This window comes from Pelodiscus sinensis, chromosome 9 (assembly GCF_052426305.1).
Source record: "Pelodiscus sinensis isolate ZL-2025 chromosome 9, ASM5242630v1, whole genome shotgun sequence".
In the NCBI taxonomy this organism is placed as follows: Eukaryota; Metazoa; Chordata; order Testudines; family Trionychidae; genus Pelodiscus; species Pelodiscus sinensis.
This window is the reverse complement of record NC_143060.1, coordinates 22,694,684-22,710,775: the sequence shown is the minus strand read 5'-3', so window position 1 is coordinate 22,710,775 and position 16,092 is coordinate 22,694,684. Positions and strand designations below refer to the sequence as shown.

Genomic DNA, 16,092 nt, shown 5'->3' with positions numbered 1-16,092 from the left:
GAGTTCAAAATTCACATCAGATGAACTTGACCAATATTATCTTTTTTTTTGTGTAAAGTAGAGATAATCCAGAACTAGAACACTAGATCTCCGTTCCTCCAAACATGGGGGAAGTTTGCATCGAGATGCAGATTCTGATCCTTTGCAATTTGAACCCAAGCACTAAATGTAAAGATCTCTTGAATTTGGGGTAGTTTATATTCAGGTCTCAATCCTATCTTGGTAATTTCAGGCCCATCTCTGCAGACAAAATATAAACAACACCGACACATGTAAAAGCTTATCAAGCAGCATGTACACTTCTCACCTAGAGAGTCTGGCAGTTGTTGTAACATATTTGATGACAATAGCAAATCTTCAAGTGCTTCACATCCGGATACATCCAAGTCAATAGTTTCTATCCTGTTTTTTGACATATCCAGGTACACCAGCTGCTTTAACTTCCCTATAGACTTAATGACATGGTATAAACAGGGTAAGATGAGCAGATACATATTTCATAGGAATCTCTAACGTTTAACATAATCATACAGTGATAACCAAGGCTTATCTTTTGCTGTCTGAACATCTTTTTAACCCAGCCTGCTGTTGGTTCAATAAAATAAATCTGATTTGAGAGCCTCCCTGTTCAGATAATGCAAAATGAAGGACCAACATGTGAGAAATTTGAAAACAATTGATGTTTTTTCTTAAAAGTATGTGATTATATAAAGCCTAATAAAAGGTGGTAATCAGCATAAAAATCCTCTAAACTTTGCTATAATTCTAGACATTTGGAAAATCAACTATTGCTTGCTTTTTGTTGTACCATGCTAATGAAGTGTGTACATTTTTTTAAAAAGCACAAATGGTTTTTGGTTCTTCAATTAGGTAGCAATCCTAGGGATTTTTACTCACACAATCAGTCCATACTTACTTGAGGGCATATCTTCCCTTAAAATGCTGCTGTTGCACCACTGTAGTGCTTCAGCGTTCGTATTTACTATATCAATGGCAGGGATTTTGCCATCACAGTAGTTAATCTATATCCTCAAGAGGTGGAAGCTAGGTTGACAGATGAATTATTTCATCAATCTAGCACTGTCTGCACTGGGGACAGGTGAGAGAGAAGAGGCCATCGATGATCAATTTGGTTAAGATAAGGAATTATGTAGTTTTCTAGGATCTCTCTCAAAATCTGTTTCACATTTAACCATTAGTAGCATAGACTGAAGTTAAGTACTTAATACTACAGTATCTAAAAAGCTATAATCCTAGTAAAAATGCCAGTTATAATTTTAAAGATGAATCTATTACAACCACACCTGACAAATCAAATATAACATTTAGAAATGAAATGATTTTGGTCTCGTTGGGTAGCATTGCATATTGTTCTTGATTGAAAAGTTCACTTGGAAAAATTAACAAACAGTGCTTGTGATTTTTCCTAAATTAATATGTATTAAACCTACAGCTAGAATAAGCATATTAAAAAAATAGACAGAGGTGAGCCTACAGTAGTGACAAAAGAACTTCACAGTTATCGAGAAATAATGCAGCATAGTAACATTAAAATTAATTATAGTGAGGTTGTAATCTACAGTAGTTATTTTCTTACTGCAAATTAAATGAGGGATATCAATACTCATGATTCAATGCATAAGCCAAAACAGCCACTGACTTGTCTCCTTTATGGACATCTGGTAAAGGACATGGGAGCTGCCAGTATTATTTTATGAATTATATATGTTCCACTTGCTTTTTTTTGTTTTGTTTTTGTGTTGTTTGCTTTATGATTACAAGTAGTTAATTCAAACATAGATTACATCCAGATATGCATGAAAGGGAATAATAGTGTCAGATTTATTACTATTAAAAGAGAACTTACATTTGGGTTATTAAATTGCAGATATTAAACATGGACATTTAAACAATTGTTAAAAAGAAATGATCAATTACTCCAGAGGTGAGCAAAAGCCTCTCAGCGGGTCGGATCTGACCTGCTTTAGGCTTTGATCCATCCCACGAGGCAATTAGAGGCCCTGCCTCCTAATTACAGGACCCACAGGGGAGAGGAGAAGGACCTCAGCCCGCTCCTCCACATCCCACGCTGCTGCTGGAGAGCAGGCAGCGCTGGGGCTCAGGTTCCTCAACAAGGCTGGCCTGAAGGTGCTGATACTGCAGCCCGGAGTTGGCCTAGGATGTGCCACTTCCGTGGCCATGCAGTCTGGGGCTGGCTCCAGAGGTTGGAAGTACCACTGTCACAGCACCTCCGGGGCTGGCCCCGGGCTACCTGACTGTGTCGCCTTTGGGGCGGCCCGAAACCATGGCAGCGGTGCCTCCGGCGCAGGCCTTGGAACGTGGCGCCTCCAGAGCAGCCCAGGGCCACATGACTTCAGTGCTTCTGGGGAGGCCCCAAACAGCAGCAGTGGTGCCTCTGGGGCAGCCCCACGCCACGTAGCCATGGCAGTGGCACCTCCGGGGCAGGCCCTGGTGTGAGTAGCCATGGCATTGGCACCTCCGCGATGGTCATGTGACTGCAGCACCCTGGTTTGGGGGCGGCCTGTAGCCACAGTGCCTCAGGGCCAGCCCTGGATCCTGTGGCTGCAGCAGTGGTGTCTCCAGCCTCCAGGATCACATGGCCATGGAAGCGGGGACTCCCTCCTGGGCAGCCGGGACAGCATGGCTACAGCCATTGCTGCAAGGGAGAACAAAGCCAGGTAAGGTTCCCCTTCATGTCCACACCCCCATACTCCAAACCCATCACTATCCCCCCTCCCCCAAGACCCAGCACCCCCAGCTTGCTCTGATACCCTTCCTTGTTCCTGCTCCCTCCATCTGGCCAGAAACTCTACTCCCAGCCTGCTTCTGCACCCCAGATACCTCCCAGATCCTGCACCCCATCCCTATCCTACTTGCTGGGAGCCCTGTCTTGCACACTGTACCCCTCATTTTTGTCCCTACTCCAGAGCCTAAGGAGGTCCATAAAATCCACTAACTCCAGAACCCCGGAAAAGTAAATCTGGTCTATGGGAGACCCTGAACCTCAGTTTTCCCCTTCCCTTCCCCTCACCCCACGAGGTTGTGGCACCAGAGGAGTTTGGTGTCTCAATTGGGGCCACATCAGTGAGCGTTGGGGGGTTTTGGAGGAGTTTTTTTGGTTCTCATTTGTGTGGCCCCCAACTGATTTTTTTTGTGGGTCATTGACGACCAGACCCAAAAAGGATTCCCCACCCCTTCCATAAATAAAGAAAACATTGAAATCTTTGTTACTTTATCTAAAATGAAGTTTCATCAATTAACATAGAAAGTTAAAAATGCTTAATCTGTTTCATAATTTAAATTAAACTATTTTTACTAGCTGCAGCTGGTTCAGAAAACAAGGTCACCGTACCCAGCAGGGTAGTTCTTAACCTTGCCCCTTCTGCCCGAGGCCCTGCCCGTTCTGGGTCGGTCAGCAGCCACTTCTGAAATTTGTGAAGTGGCCCCCCTTCCAAAATTATTGCCCACCCCTGCCTTACTCAATTAATTTAAAGAAGTGGATTGTGTCCACAAAAGCTCAGGATACCATTTACATTTTTTGTTAGTCTCTGAGGGTGCATATTGGTCCTGCCTAGAGTAGGGGGCTGGACTTGATGACCTTCTGAGGTCTCTTCCAGCTCTATGATTCTATGATATACACAGCAGGGCTTAATGAAAAATAAACAATGCACATTGAGCTATGTCAGTTGCGTAGTTTATTTCAAAATAGCTTATTTTGAAATTGGAAGCATCTACACAGCACTTATTTCGAAATAGGGCACTCTTCCCCCAAACTTCCTTACTTCTCGTACAATGAGGGTTACAGGAGTCGGAGTAGGAAGGCCTCCGGCTTGGCAGTATTTCAACATTATTTTGAAATAACCACCTGCTGTGTAGACATGGACTAAGTTATTTTGAAATAACATTAGTTATTTCAAAATAATGTTGCTATGCAGACTTATCCTTAGATGCTGTCGGACCATTTGTTGTTTTTTATTTTTTTCAGTTACAAACTAATACGGCTATCCCTCTGAGACTTTAAATTATGGTATTAGAGAATAATTCTGAAAATATTATGATCAAGTAACTAAAAAAAAAAAGCATCAGAGATAATAGGAACTCAGCAAACATTTGCCAGGTATTGTATGAAAAGAAACATTTGAGTTCAGGGCACATTTTAAGAGATTCAGTGCAGTGCATGTTTATGAGCACTGGAAGAGACAATTGATAGAAGAACACAAGGAGGAAAAAAATCTTGAATGGACAATTGTTATCCTGGGTGGATCAAAAGCCATCTACAAAGAGATTAGCAGAGATTGTACAGAATGGCTATTTTCCAACTTCCAGTAATGTAAATGCCACATAAAGAGAAGGGAGAATGAAGATGTGACTCACTTTTTAAGTTTTATCTCAGGCCATGCAGAACTACAGGAGGAGGAGGGGAAAATCAGGTGGGAAAAATGAATCTAAGAATTGTGGGGTACATAAAGGGGCAGCCCCTAAAGAACAAGCAAAGAATTAGGCAGAAACTGCTGGGAAGCAATCTGAAACCCTTTCAAGTAAGGCGGATATTTCTAGTTCTTGTTTTAAAAATCCCTTTTCTCTTTGTTCTTAGTGTTCAGTCACTGTGTTCACCATTGGTCACAGCTCCCAAAGGGAAAACTTGAGTTGCCGGATGCAGTCAAACCTGCTGATGAATCACTGGTGGTACCCAGGACACCGTAGTCCTGTCCATGGTGTAAGAGTAGGAAAACTGCAGGATTCCTCCCAAGCACAGGTTGATTGCGGAGGGAGGAGCACTTGGAGAGGCTAAGGATAAAGTGCAGAGAGTGCTGAACTATGATTGCTTCTTATTGGGTTTTTGTTCATTAATACATATTTTTACATATTATTCTGAAATATCTTGTTTCTGACAATGGCCAGTAATGGCTAAGGACTATGTAGGCCATTGGTCTAATCTGTTATGACAATTCTCATATTCCTAAGTATGTGAATGCATTACATGCACAAGTGGAAGAATAGTTCATTGAGTTTGGACATAATTTATCTTGACATAAACCTGTAGGTTATTAGTGAGTGTATCTAAAAATATAGACATGGTGTATTGCATTAGTTGCTGTTGTGAGTGATAATGTTGGTAAGTGGTAATGTTATGTTATATGATGGTTTCTGTAAGACTCCATTTTTTTAGGACAGACTCCATTTTGAAAGGTGCCTGATAATATCAGCATAAGTAGAGCTGGGTCAATCTGTCTACAACAGACAGATTTTCCCACCAGAAGCTCCTGAACATTCTTTTACCTCAGAAGTTGCATGCTGCAGAGCTGTCAATCATATGAACCACTGAGATAATAAAAGCCCCAAACCTGTCGGTCAGAGGGTCAGTCTCTCTCCCCTTCATTCCATCTGAGACCAAGTGAAGACAGTATGACTCCTCAGACAGCCTAGGCCTCTAGCACTGAGGAATTCCATCAGAGTTATAGTGAAGGAAGGAGCAGATACATCACAGGATCCACAGCCATCACCTATCTCTTTGCTGGGATCTCCTTGGTGTTCTTCCTGATGAGCTTCCAAATAGCGCAGCGGTTGAGGTTCCAGGCTTCATGCTGTTCTTCACTTCCATCAGCACCATAATATAAATGTCCTTATTGTCTGGGGTCTGTACTATCATTCTTTTCTTTTTTTTACCACCTGAGATAGTGTGGGTTCCAGACTTCATGCCTGATTAATAGTTCCAGTACTGTGTTTTAAGGTGTTATACTTTATGGGATGCTGGCTGTTTATTATTGATTGTTTAATAATTTCCCCCATTTTCCCTACTTATTGTTAATTATCCCTACTTATTGTTAACATATTTTAGTGTCTGTTTTTTTAAATTTACATTAATTGGGTAAGATCCTTGCTGGTGATAGATATGGTATTGTCCAGGAGACTTGCACTTCTGAGACAGGGACAACCCAGATTCAGGGTTTGCTTCATTTTTATAGTTGCCTTTGTCCCTGAGGTAACACTGCAAATTTGGTTTTGACTTAGAATTAAGTCTAAGCAGTGAGGTTATCTTCCTTATAGAGTCCTGTTAAGCACTAATGATCTCCCTATACATTAAGCAGTGGTGTCTGCTGCCTGGCTGTTGGAAAAAGTGTGTGCTCCTTTAACGGCTGCTACAGACCAGCTCAGCATGGGGACACTGGTCTATCTCCCCCAGGCGACCAGAAGAGAGGAGGCAATATAGATCTACACTAGTGTAGGAAAAGAGGAGGTTACTCTTGCAGTAACTGATGTTCTTCGAGATGAGCATCCCCATGGGTGCTGCACATTAAGTTAGTGCACCATTCCTGCGCTCATTCTCCCGAGTCTTCAAAGCAGTGTCCCTGGGGCCACACATGTGTGCTCCTCAAGCCTCGCAATCCTACTATGCAGGCATTGTGCATGTGTGAGCCCCCCCTTACTTCCTTCTCTACCCCAGAATGGTAGAGGCCCTAAAGGAGGCCAGAATTCCAAAGTAGAGGGGAGGGAGGGAGGGTAGTGGAGCACCCACGGGGACACTCATCTTGAAGAACGTCAGTTACTGCAAAGATGAAAAACCTCCTCTTCCTCTTCGAGAGATGTCCCTGTGGGTGCTCTACATCAGGTGACTGTAAAGCTATATCTCTCTAAGGAGGTAGGGACTTTGGATCTGACATAAATGCTGTAAATAGTATGCCTTAGGGAAATTGAGATTAAAAAAAGGTCCTTGAGAAAGTGTGTAGTGCCTTGCGAATGTATGTTCTGATGATCAAGTAGCAGCTGTGCAAATATGTGCTAAAGGGACCTTTCATAGAAATGCCTCTGAAGTAGACATGGCTATAGTTGAGTGTGTCCTTATACTGTCTGAGGAATTAGCACCTGATAAAGAGCAGCAAAGTCTTATAGAGTCCAAAATCCAGTGAGAGAGTCCCTGAGCTGGGATGGCTTGGCCTTTATTGTAATTCACTTTGGAGACAAACAGTCTAGGAGAGGACCTGAATGGTCTTGTATGTTGTATATAAAAAGAAAGTGCCCTACGTAAATTGAGAGCGTGCATGTTTGATTCAAATGAGTTAGCATCGGATTTTGGAAAAAATGTAGGTATAGGTGTAGGTTATTGTCTGATTCAAGTGACAAGACAATCGTACCTTTGGTAAAAACTTGGGATGAGTGCATAAAATCACCTTCTCTTTGAAAGGTGTAATTGAGAGTAGATGGCCATTGGCTCAAATGGGGGTCTTGTGAGAGTATTTAAAACCAGGTGGAGATCCCAAGGATGTATTTTTGGGGTTACATCTGGATAAAGTGCTTTTAGGCCTCTGATGAACCTCATAGTGAGATGCTATGTAAATATTGAGGTATTGTCTATTTTGAGATGAAAAGTGGTTATAGCAGCAAGGAGTACCTTGATAGAACTCAACTCAAGACCAGCTTGTTTAAGGTGCAACAAATAGTCCAAAATTACAGGCAATAGAGATGTCGACAGGTTAGCATGATGTGCACACCATATTGAAAACCTTTTCCACTTCTAAAGGTATGTTTTATGAGTGCTTTGGGCTCTGCAGTGCAAGAGGATGAGTTGAGCCTGTTCAGAGCACTCTAAATATGGCATGGAAAACCATTGCACAGCCAAGCATTCAGATTCAGCATGTGGAGATTGGGATGGCTATTTGGACTTCCGGGCTGATAAAGGAGATCAAGGTTGGGGGCAGAGGAATTGGTTGTATGTAAGCCATTTTTAACAGAAAAGGGAACTAAGGATGCCGTGGCTAAAAAGGTGCTATCAAAATTTACTGTGCCTTGTCTGTCTGCACTTTGATCACAACCCAGTTGATGAGAGGTATGGGGGGAAAGTCATATAGGAGGTGAAGAGACCACTTGATCAGGAAGGTGTCCCTGAGAGAACTCTTCCCTATGCCAGCTCTGGAGCAAAACTGCAGACACTGTTTGTTGTTCTAGATAACAAAGAGGTCTATGCTGGGGTGACCCCATTGATGGAAAATTCACAAAAGGATAGCTGGGTTGAGCTGCAGCTCATGTTCAGTCGGCAGTGTCCGGCTTAGAGCGTAAGCGGTGGTTTTGAGGTGTCTAGGAAGGTGCATGGTAGTGATATATATGCCATATTTCAGGCACCAATTTCAAAGTGCGATTGTTTCTGTACACAGTGCATGTGATCAGGTTCTGCCCTGATGGTTTATATAAAACATTGCAACAACATTGTCTGTGTATAGTCTCACATGATTGTTGTTGATTAAAGGGAGAAATCATTTCCAGGCATATCTTACTGCCTACAGTTCTAGCAGATTGATGTGACCACATCTGTCTTTGTTGGACCACAACCTGTGAGCCGTGTGGTGCTGAAAGTGTGCATCCCATCCCATAAGGGATGCATCTGTCGTCATGGAAATAGATGGTTCTGCAGTAAGGAACAGACCGCGGGAGCACAGATTTTTCTGTCAACCGCCAGAGAAGAGACTTCTTTACTGAGAGTGAGACGATGAGGGACTTTGATAATGGGTGGATGTTGGGCTTGTAGTCTGTCCTGAGCCACTCCTGTAGACAAGTCATGTGCAAATGAACATTTCTGATCCTGAAGTTGCAAGTTGCAATATGACCCAATAATTGAAGGCAGTTGTGCGCTGTAATTTTGGGAGAGAACTGCAGTGTCCTGACCAAGTCCATGATTTTGTGAAAATGCTCCATAGGAAGGGAAGCAAGTGCCCATGTGTAGTCGAGGTAAGCACCTATGAACTAGATCTTTCTGAGTAGGAACCAAATTTGACTTGTTTTCATTTATCTGTAGACCAAGATGTTGGAAGACATGTCTTGTGATGGAGAGGATCAAGCATCAGATTTGGAGCATGCTTTGAGGAGACAGTCATTGAAATACAGAAATATAATTACAAATTGTTTCCACAGGTAAGCCGTAACAACTTGTAAATCAAGTGCTTGTAAATCAAGGGCAGGTCGCCGTCCTCCATATTTCTTCTCCATGATGGGAATAAAAACCTTTTCCCCTTACACTAATTGGCTCTGGTTATAAAAGGTGTTCAAGCTCCTGTTGGAGAAGATCCTTGTGAGAGTGGTCCCTGAAACAGGACTGGTAGGGAGATTGGAAGGGGGTGTGGACATAAAGGGAATAGTACCCGAGCTTGATTATTTGTAGATGTTATTGGATGTTATCCTTTTCCAGTTGTTAAAATATGGCAGAAGACCATGCTGGAACAACTTAGATGGTATAGAAGGCCTTGGAATGGGAGAAAGATTTTCATGATCCTCAATGTAAGACTCAAATTTGCTTATTAGAAGGTTGCAATTGCTGAGAGCTGTTAGAAGGTTGGTGTCATCGTTGACCTCTGCCTCTTGAGCGGTTCTGTTGATGCTGCTGATGCCTGTTGTTTTTATGAGTATATTGAGGGTATCTAGGTCTAGGGTATGGCTGATACCTGTATTGTCTTCTTGTATTTGTAGGATTGTGGATACCACGAGTTTGAAGTGTTGTTCTAAAATCCTTCATGGAATGCAGCACTTCATTAGTGTTGGCTGCGAATAGTTTCTGTCTGTCAAATATCTTCTACAGTACACTGCATCTCTTGGAGGAAGGCTGCAGAATTGAACCATGAGGCCCTTCTCATGATTATGGTTATTGCAGTAGACCGAGCTGCTGTGTCGGTAGCATCTAGGGCAGTTTGGCGTGTGATCCTGGATATTGCACATCTCTCCATAATCACGGCTTTAAATTTCTGCTTCTTTGCCTAAGGGATAGCTGAAATAAAATCATTTAATCTTGACTAATTTCTATGGTATATTTACTGAGTACTGCTGCATAATTTGCCATTCAGAGTTGTAACGTGAATGACATGTAAACTTTTCGGCTGAAGAGAGCCAGCCTTTTGCCGTCACGATTCGATGGAGTTGATCTAAAGTGCTGTTGCTTAATCTTCTGCTGGGCTGTGTCCATTAACAAAGAATTAGGTGCAGGGTGGGTTAAAAGAAACTCTGATCCTTTTGGGGGAATGTAATATTTTTTGTCAGCCCGCTTGCATGTTAGAGTGGCCATTGCTGGTTCCATAGTGGCTGGATTAATAGGTAAAGTTATCTTAAAGTTATCTTAGAAGTGGCAGAGATTAATAAAATGTCACTCAACTCATGTTGGTCTTCTAACATTTCCTGTATGGGGATATTGGTTTTGGCAGATACATATTTTAAAAGATCTTGAAAATGTGAGAAATTGTCTGCTGTAGTGGGAGGAGGAGGCATCAGAGCTTTGTTTGGGGAATAGTAATAGAAATGTAGCCGTGTTAGCCTAGTCTAGCTGAAACAAAAAACAGGACTATGTAGCACTTTAAAGACTAACAATATGGGGAGGACGATTTGGTGGTAGCAGGTGATGTACCCGGTGAAGGATCAGATTGCTCCCCTTGTATTACATGTTGTATTACATGTTGAGGAGATGGGGATTGTGGTGGAAGGGACAGCGGAGGCACAGAAGGCCGCTTGCAGGATTTGTGGAGCTTCTGGCGAGGCTGCCATGGACTCCAATACTACCATTGCGGGTACGGAATGGGTGGTGGCATCCATGGGCTGTCATATCAGGCTGGCATGTTTCAGTGTCTGGAGTGTAGAGGATGAGTCTTTGCTGAGTAAATGGAATAGTCAGTGGGAGGGGAGTTGTTAGGAGAAAATGTCACATCTATCTCCTTGTCACAGTCACTAGAAAACCTCTCTGGCAATATATCTGGTTTCGTTGCCAGAGTACCAGGAGAAATGTCGGTGCCCAGGAAAGGTGAATTGAAAGTTGAAGAAACCAGGAAGTCTTTGTGTTGTGTATACTGCTGCGCTGATGTTGACAATGCTGTGGATGGTGACACCATTGCCACTTGTAGTGCTGGATTATGTCTCAGCACTGGGCAGCCAGGTGATGTAGTTGGTACTGTGGTGGTTCCTGAAGCAGTGCCAGAAGTTGCACTTGACACTAGTGCCAGATGCAGTGCCAGCAAAGTACGATTGATAATGGTAGGTGCTGGCAAAGTAATGTTGGTGCCAGTAGATGCAAAGACATTCAAAGCAGGCAACTTAAAGCCTTTTTTTTATCCTTTTGAGCCTGGGACTTATTGGGTCTGAAGATGTTTTAGTGACTTTTTAAGTAGAATCAGCTTGAGGCATAGATCTCTGTCATGCCGTGCTCTGGCCTTCAGTTTAGCACAGTAAAAGGGAGTTACTCACCTCGTGCAGTAATGAGTGTTCTTTGAGATGTGTGTCCCCGTGGATGCTCCACTCTTGTTGAAGGGTCACCCTGAGCCGCAGATCAGAGCTTTGTAGAGCAGTTTCCCGCATTGGGCCACGCATGCTCAGGAGGCGTCTCAAGCCCTTCCAGCTTCCTGCAGTGTGCGGCCCAACCTCCTCCCTTTTAGTTCATGTCTGCCCGAGTAATTTTGACTCCGAGCAGAGGGGAGGAAGGGAGGGTCGTGGAGCACCCACGGGGACACACATCTCAAAGAACACTCGTTACTGTACGAGGTGAGTAACTCCCTTTTCTTCTTCGAGTAGTTTCCCCATGGGTGCTCCACTCTAGGGGTATGTCTACACTACCCCGCTAGTTCGAACTAGCGGGGTAATGTATGCATACCAAACTTGCTAATGAAGCCCGGGATTTGAATTTCCCGGGCTTCATTAGCATAAAGCTGGCGCCGCCATTTTTAAAAGCCGGCTAGTGCAAACCCCGTGCCGCACGGCTACACGCGGCACGGGCTAGATAGTTCGAACTACGTAGCCATTCCGAACTATCTGTACTCCTCGTTCCACGATTTGGTGGTAGCAGGTGATGTATCCGGTGAAGGATCAGATTGCTCCCCTTGTATTACATGTTGTTATTGAGGAGATGGGGATTGTGGTGGAAGGGACAGCTGAGGCACAGAAGGGCGCTTGCAGGATTTGTGGAGCTTCTGGCGAGGAGTACAGATAGTTCGGAATGGCTACGTAGTTCGAACTATCTAGCCCGTGCCGCGTGTAGCCGCGCGGCACGGGGTTCGCACTAGCCGGCTTTTAAAAATGGCGGCGCCGGCTTTATGCTAATGAAGCCCGGAAAATTCAAATCCCGGGCTTCATTAGCAATTTCGGTATGCATACATTACCCCGCTAGTTCGAACTAGCGGGGTAGTGTAGACATACCCTAGGTGACTACAAAGCAGTATTCAATATATGGCTGGAGGGAGCCAGAGTCAGTGTTTGGCAGTGGTGGAGAGCACTGCTGAGTCATCCCTGAGTTGTGGAAGGATAGCATAATGTTTTGCAAAGGTATGGTCAGAAGACCATGTAGCTGCCTGGAAAATGTCTTTTAAGGGGACATTGCTCAGAAAGGCTGTAGAAGGAGCTGTCACTCAAGTGGAATGCGCTCGTGGTGGACGCTGTAGTGGTCTATTACCCAGAGTGTGGCACTTAATTATGCATGTCGATATCCACTTCGAGATTCGTTGTGAAGATATTGGTGTCCCTTTGGATCGTTCAGCGATGGAGATAAAAAGTACGAAATGGTTTTGTTCTTTCTAGGAAGAAGGCCAGAGCCCTCCAGATGTCCAGAGTATGCAGGCTGGCGTCCTTCTGTGAAGAGTGTGGTTTTAGGAAAAAGGTAGGTAGCATGATCGGTTTGTTGAGATGGAATTCTGTACAGACCTTTGGCAAGAATGTCGGGTGGGGTCTAAGTATGACCTTATCCTTCATGAAAACTGTGTAAGAAGGTTCTGACATTAGTGCCCCAAGTTCGCTCACCCTCCTGACAGAGGTGATGGCTAAGAGGAAACAGACTTTCATAAAAAGAAAGAGAAGTGGTATTGTTGCCAATGGCTCTAAAGGAGGTCTGGTGAGGTAGTCAAGAACAAGATTTAGGTCCCATAAGGGCGGTGGGGCCTCATATGGTGGGTACACATTGTAGAGTCCCTTAAGGAATCTCTTCGTGATAGGATAGTTACAAATGGAAAAGCCGTCCTCTGAGGTATGAAATGCTGCTATTGTGGAGAGGTGTACTCTTAGAGAGGAGATTGACAGCCCTGATGTTTTAAGGTCCAGAATGTAGGCTAGGATGGTATTTAGTGGGGAGACACGGGGTTCCACTTTGGCTCGCTGACACCAGTGACAGAATCGTGTCCATTTCTGCTGGTAGATATTTCGAGTAGACTGCCTCCTGCTATGGAGGAGGATGTCTTTTACTCGCTGGGAACAGGAATCTTCCATCTCTAAGAACCAGAGAGAAGCCACGCCTGAAGATGTAGGGTACAGAGTTGTGGATGCAGTATCCTGCTGTCGTCCTGAGATAGTAGGTCTATCCGGTATAGTAGAGGATGGGGAGACTGGACCGCTAGCCTGTGAAGGTATGGGTACCAGGTTTGGCGAGAGCATGATGGGGCAATCAGGATGACTAGGGCTTTGTCTCTCAAGATCTTGTGTAGGACTCCTGGGACGAGCGGTATGGGGGGAAAGGCGTAGTGTAGGGGGCTGTCCATTTGATTAGGAAGGCATCCTCCAGAAAGTGTTTGCCAAGTCCCACATGTGAGCAGAATTGGGGACATTTGGTGTTCTGGGTAGAAGCGAAGAGGTCTATAGATGGCCATCCCCGTTGGTGGAAAATTGAGTTTGTAACCTCTGTATGTAACTCCCATTCGTGGTCTAAGGTGAAGTTTTGACTGAGGGAGTCTGATTTGGTGTTGTTCACTCCGGGTAGGTAAGATGCTATAAGGGTGACTTGGTTTCGGATGCACGAGTTCCACAAATAGCCTCCGTGCGAATAGCCTCCGTGCATAGGGAGCGGGAGAGGGCTCCGCCCTGTCTGTTTATGTAGAACATCATGCAAATGTTGTCCGTTAGGATGCGGATTGTATGATTGGTGATGTCGGAGGCAAAGTGTGCACAGGCATTCCTTACTGCCCTCAATTCGAGGAGATTGATGTGTAAGAGTGTCTCATTTGGGGACCACCTGCCTTGAACTTCGCGACCGTCCATATGTGCCCCCCAGCCGAGCAGGGAAGGATCCGTGGTGATTTGGATAGTGGGTTTGATTTGTTGGAATGGAACCCCCGCTAGAAGATTGTTTGGTACTGTCCACCATCGTAAGGATGCAAGCACGTTTAGTGGGACAGTAAGCCTTTTGTTTCGAGGGTGTCGTGATGGGATGTAAATGGTTGCCACCCAGAGCTGAAAGCATTGAAAGTGCAGGCGAGCATGGTGGACTACGTAGGTGGTGGAAGCCATGTGTCCGATTAGTCGGAGGCATGTAAGTACTGTGGTGGTAGGAATTGTAAGCATCCTGCTTATAATTTCCTGTATAGTTGCAAAACGTTGCTGAGGTAGGTATGCTCGGGCTGTAACTGAGTCCAGGCGTGCGCCAGCGAACTCTATCTCTTGAACTGGGTGCAACGTTGATTTGTCTTTGTTGATTAGAAAACCTAGACGACTGAGGAGGGCTGTGGTTGTATGTATCATAGAGGTGGTTTTGGCATAGGAGGATCCCTTTAGAAGGCAGTCGTCTAGGTAGGGGAATATGATGACATTCTGCCATCTGAGATATGCAGCTACGATTGCTGGTACCTTCGAAAATACCCTCGGAGCTGATGAGAGACCGAAAAGGAGAACCTTGTACTGGAAGTGGTCTGGTCCGAGCGCAAAGCGTAGGTTGCGTCTGTGGGAGGGATGGATGGTTATATGGAAATAGGCATCTTGGAGATCGAGGGCTGAGAAGCAGTCCCCTTGATCTAGTGCAGGAATGATTGCGGAGAGAGTGACCATCTTGAAATGCTGTTTCTTGAGAAACTTGTTCAGTTTGCGGAGGTCCAATATAGCTCTCCAACCCCCTGTTCTTTTCTCGGTTAAGAAATGGTTCGAGTAAAACCCTCTCCTGTGGAACTCTCGGGGTACCCTTTCTATAGTTCCAATGACGAGGAGCTGATCGATCTCTTGTTTTAGAAGGGTTTTGTGAGAGTGGTCCCTGAAGAGGGACGAGCTGGGGGAAGGGTAGGGAGAATAGAGGTAAATGGGATGGTATAGTCCATTCGAATTATCTCTAGAACCCAGTGGTTCGATGTTGTGGAATCCCATTGTGGAAGGAATGGCTGCAAATGGTGGGTGAATAGATGGCCATGTTGAACTGGTGCTAGATTGTAAGAGAGGTCTTGCAAGCCCTCGACCAAATCTTCAAATTTGCTGCTTAGATGGTTGGGTAGTTGGAGGGCGGGCCTGGTTGGGGTGCCTTCTGGGACCTCGCTGTCTTGGTCTGGTGTCTTCATAGGGCCTCTGTGGTCGACTGTATTGCCCATATCGGTATCGGTTGTATGAGTTATATGGGGTGTATCGTCTGCATTTGTAGGGCGGCGTGTACATACCCAACGTGTGAAGTGTGGACTTAGAATTTTTGTTGTTATGGAGGATTTCGTCCGTAGTAGCTGCAAATAACTTTTGCTTGCCAAATGGCAAGTCTTCCACTTTGGGCTGGAGTTCGTGGGAAACTCCAGACGACTGGACCCAAGAAGCTCTGAGCATCACCACCGCTGTAGCTGTAACTCGGGCTGAGGTGTCAGCAACATCCATTGCAGTTTGGAGAGCGGTGCGGGCGACCATATGGCCCTCATGGACTATTGCTTTCAAGATAGATCTTTTGGACTCAGGGAGACGTGGCATCAGTTCTCCCAGTTTTGAGTAATTGTCAAAGTCATGATTTGCTATGACAGCGGAGTAATTGGATATTCTGAGTTGTAGGGTGGAAGAGGAGTATATTTTCTTTCCAAAAGAGTCCAACTTTTTGTGGTCTTTGTCTGCGTTGCCCGTTCTGTATTGTAGGAGCTTTGCACATTGTTGTGCTGAGTCTACGACTAATGAATTAGGTTGTGGGTGCGTGAAGAGAAAGTCGTTGTCTTTTGAGGGAACAAAGTACTTTCTGTCAATTTTTTTATTAGTTGGTTGAATGGATGCGGGTGTCTTCCACAAGTCTTCCGAGATCTCCATGATTGCCTTATCTATTGGCAGGGCAATCTTGCTATGTAATGTAGATGTAGATTTTGTAGTAGTTGGTATTGTTTCTTTTGCACCTCTTGCAGGGAG

At 44.5% G+C, this 16,092-nt stretch overlaps 1 protein-coding gene across 1 annotated transcript in view; it reads right to left on the bottom strand.

Moving 5' to 3' along the window:
* Positions 1-16,092, bottom strand: part of LRRC7 (leucine rich repeat containing 7) — a 399,063-nt gene that overhangs the window by 129,866 nt on the left and 253,105 nt on the right. Inside the window, exon 10 of the mRNA XM_075936231.2 lies at positions 308-452. Within this exon, the coding sequence (XP_075792346.2) occupies positions 308-452 (145 nt within the window). The remainder of the gene's footprint in view (positions 1-307; positions 453-16,092) is intronic.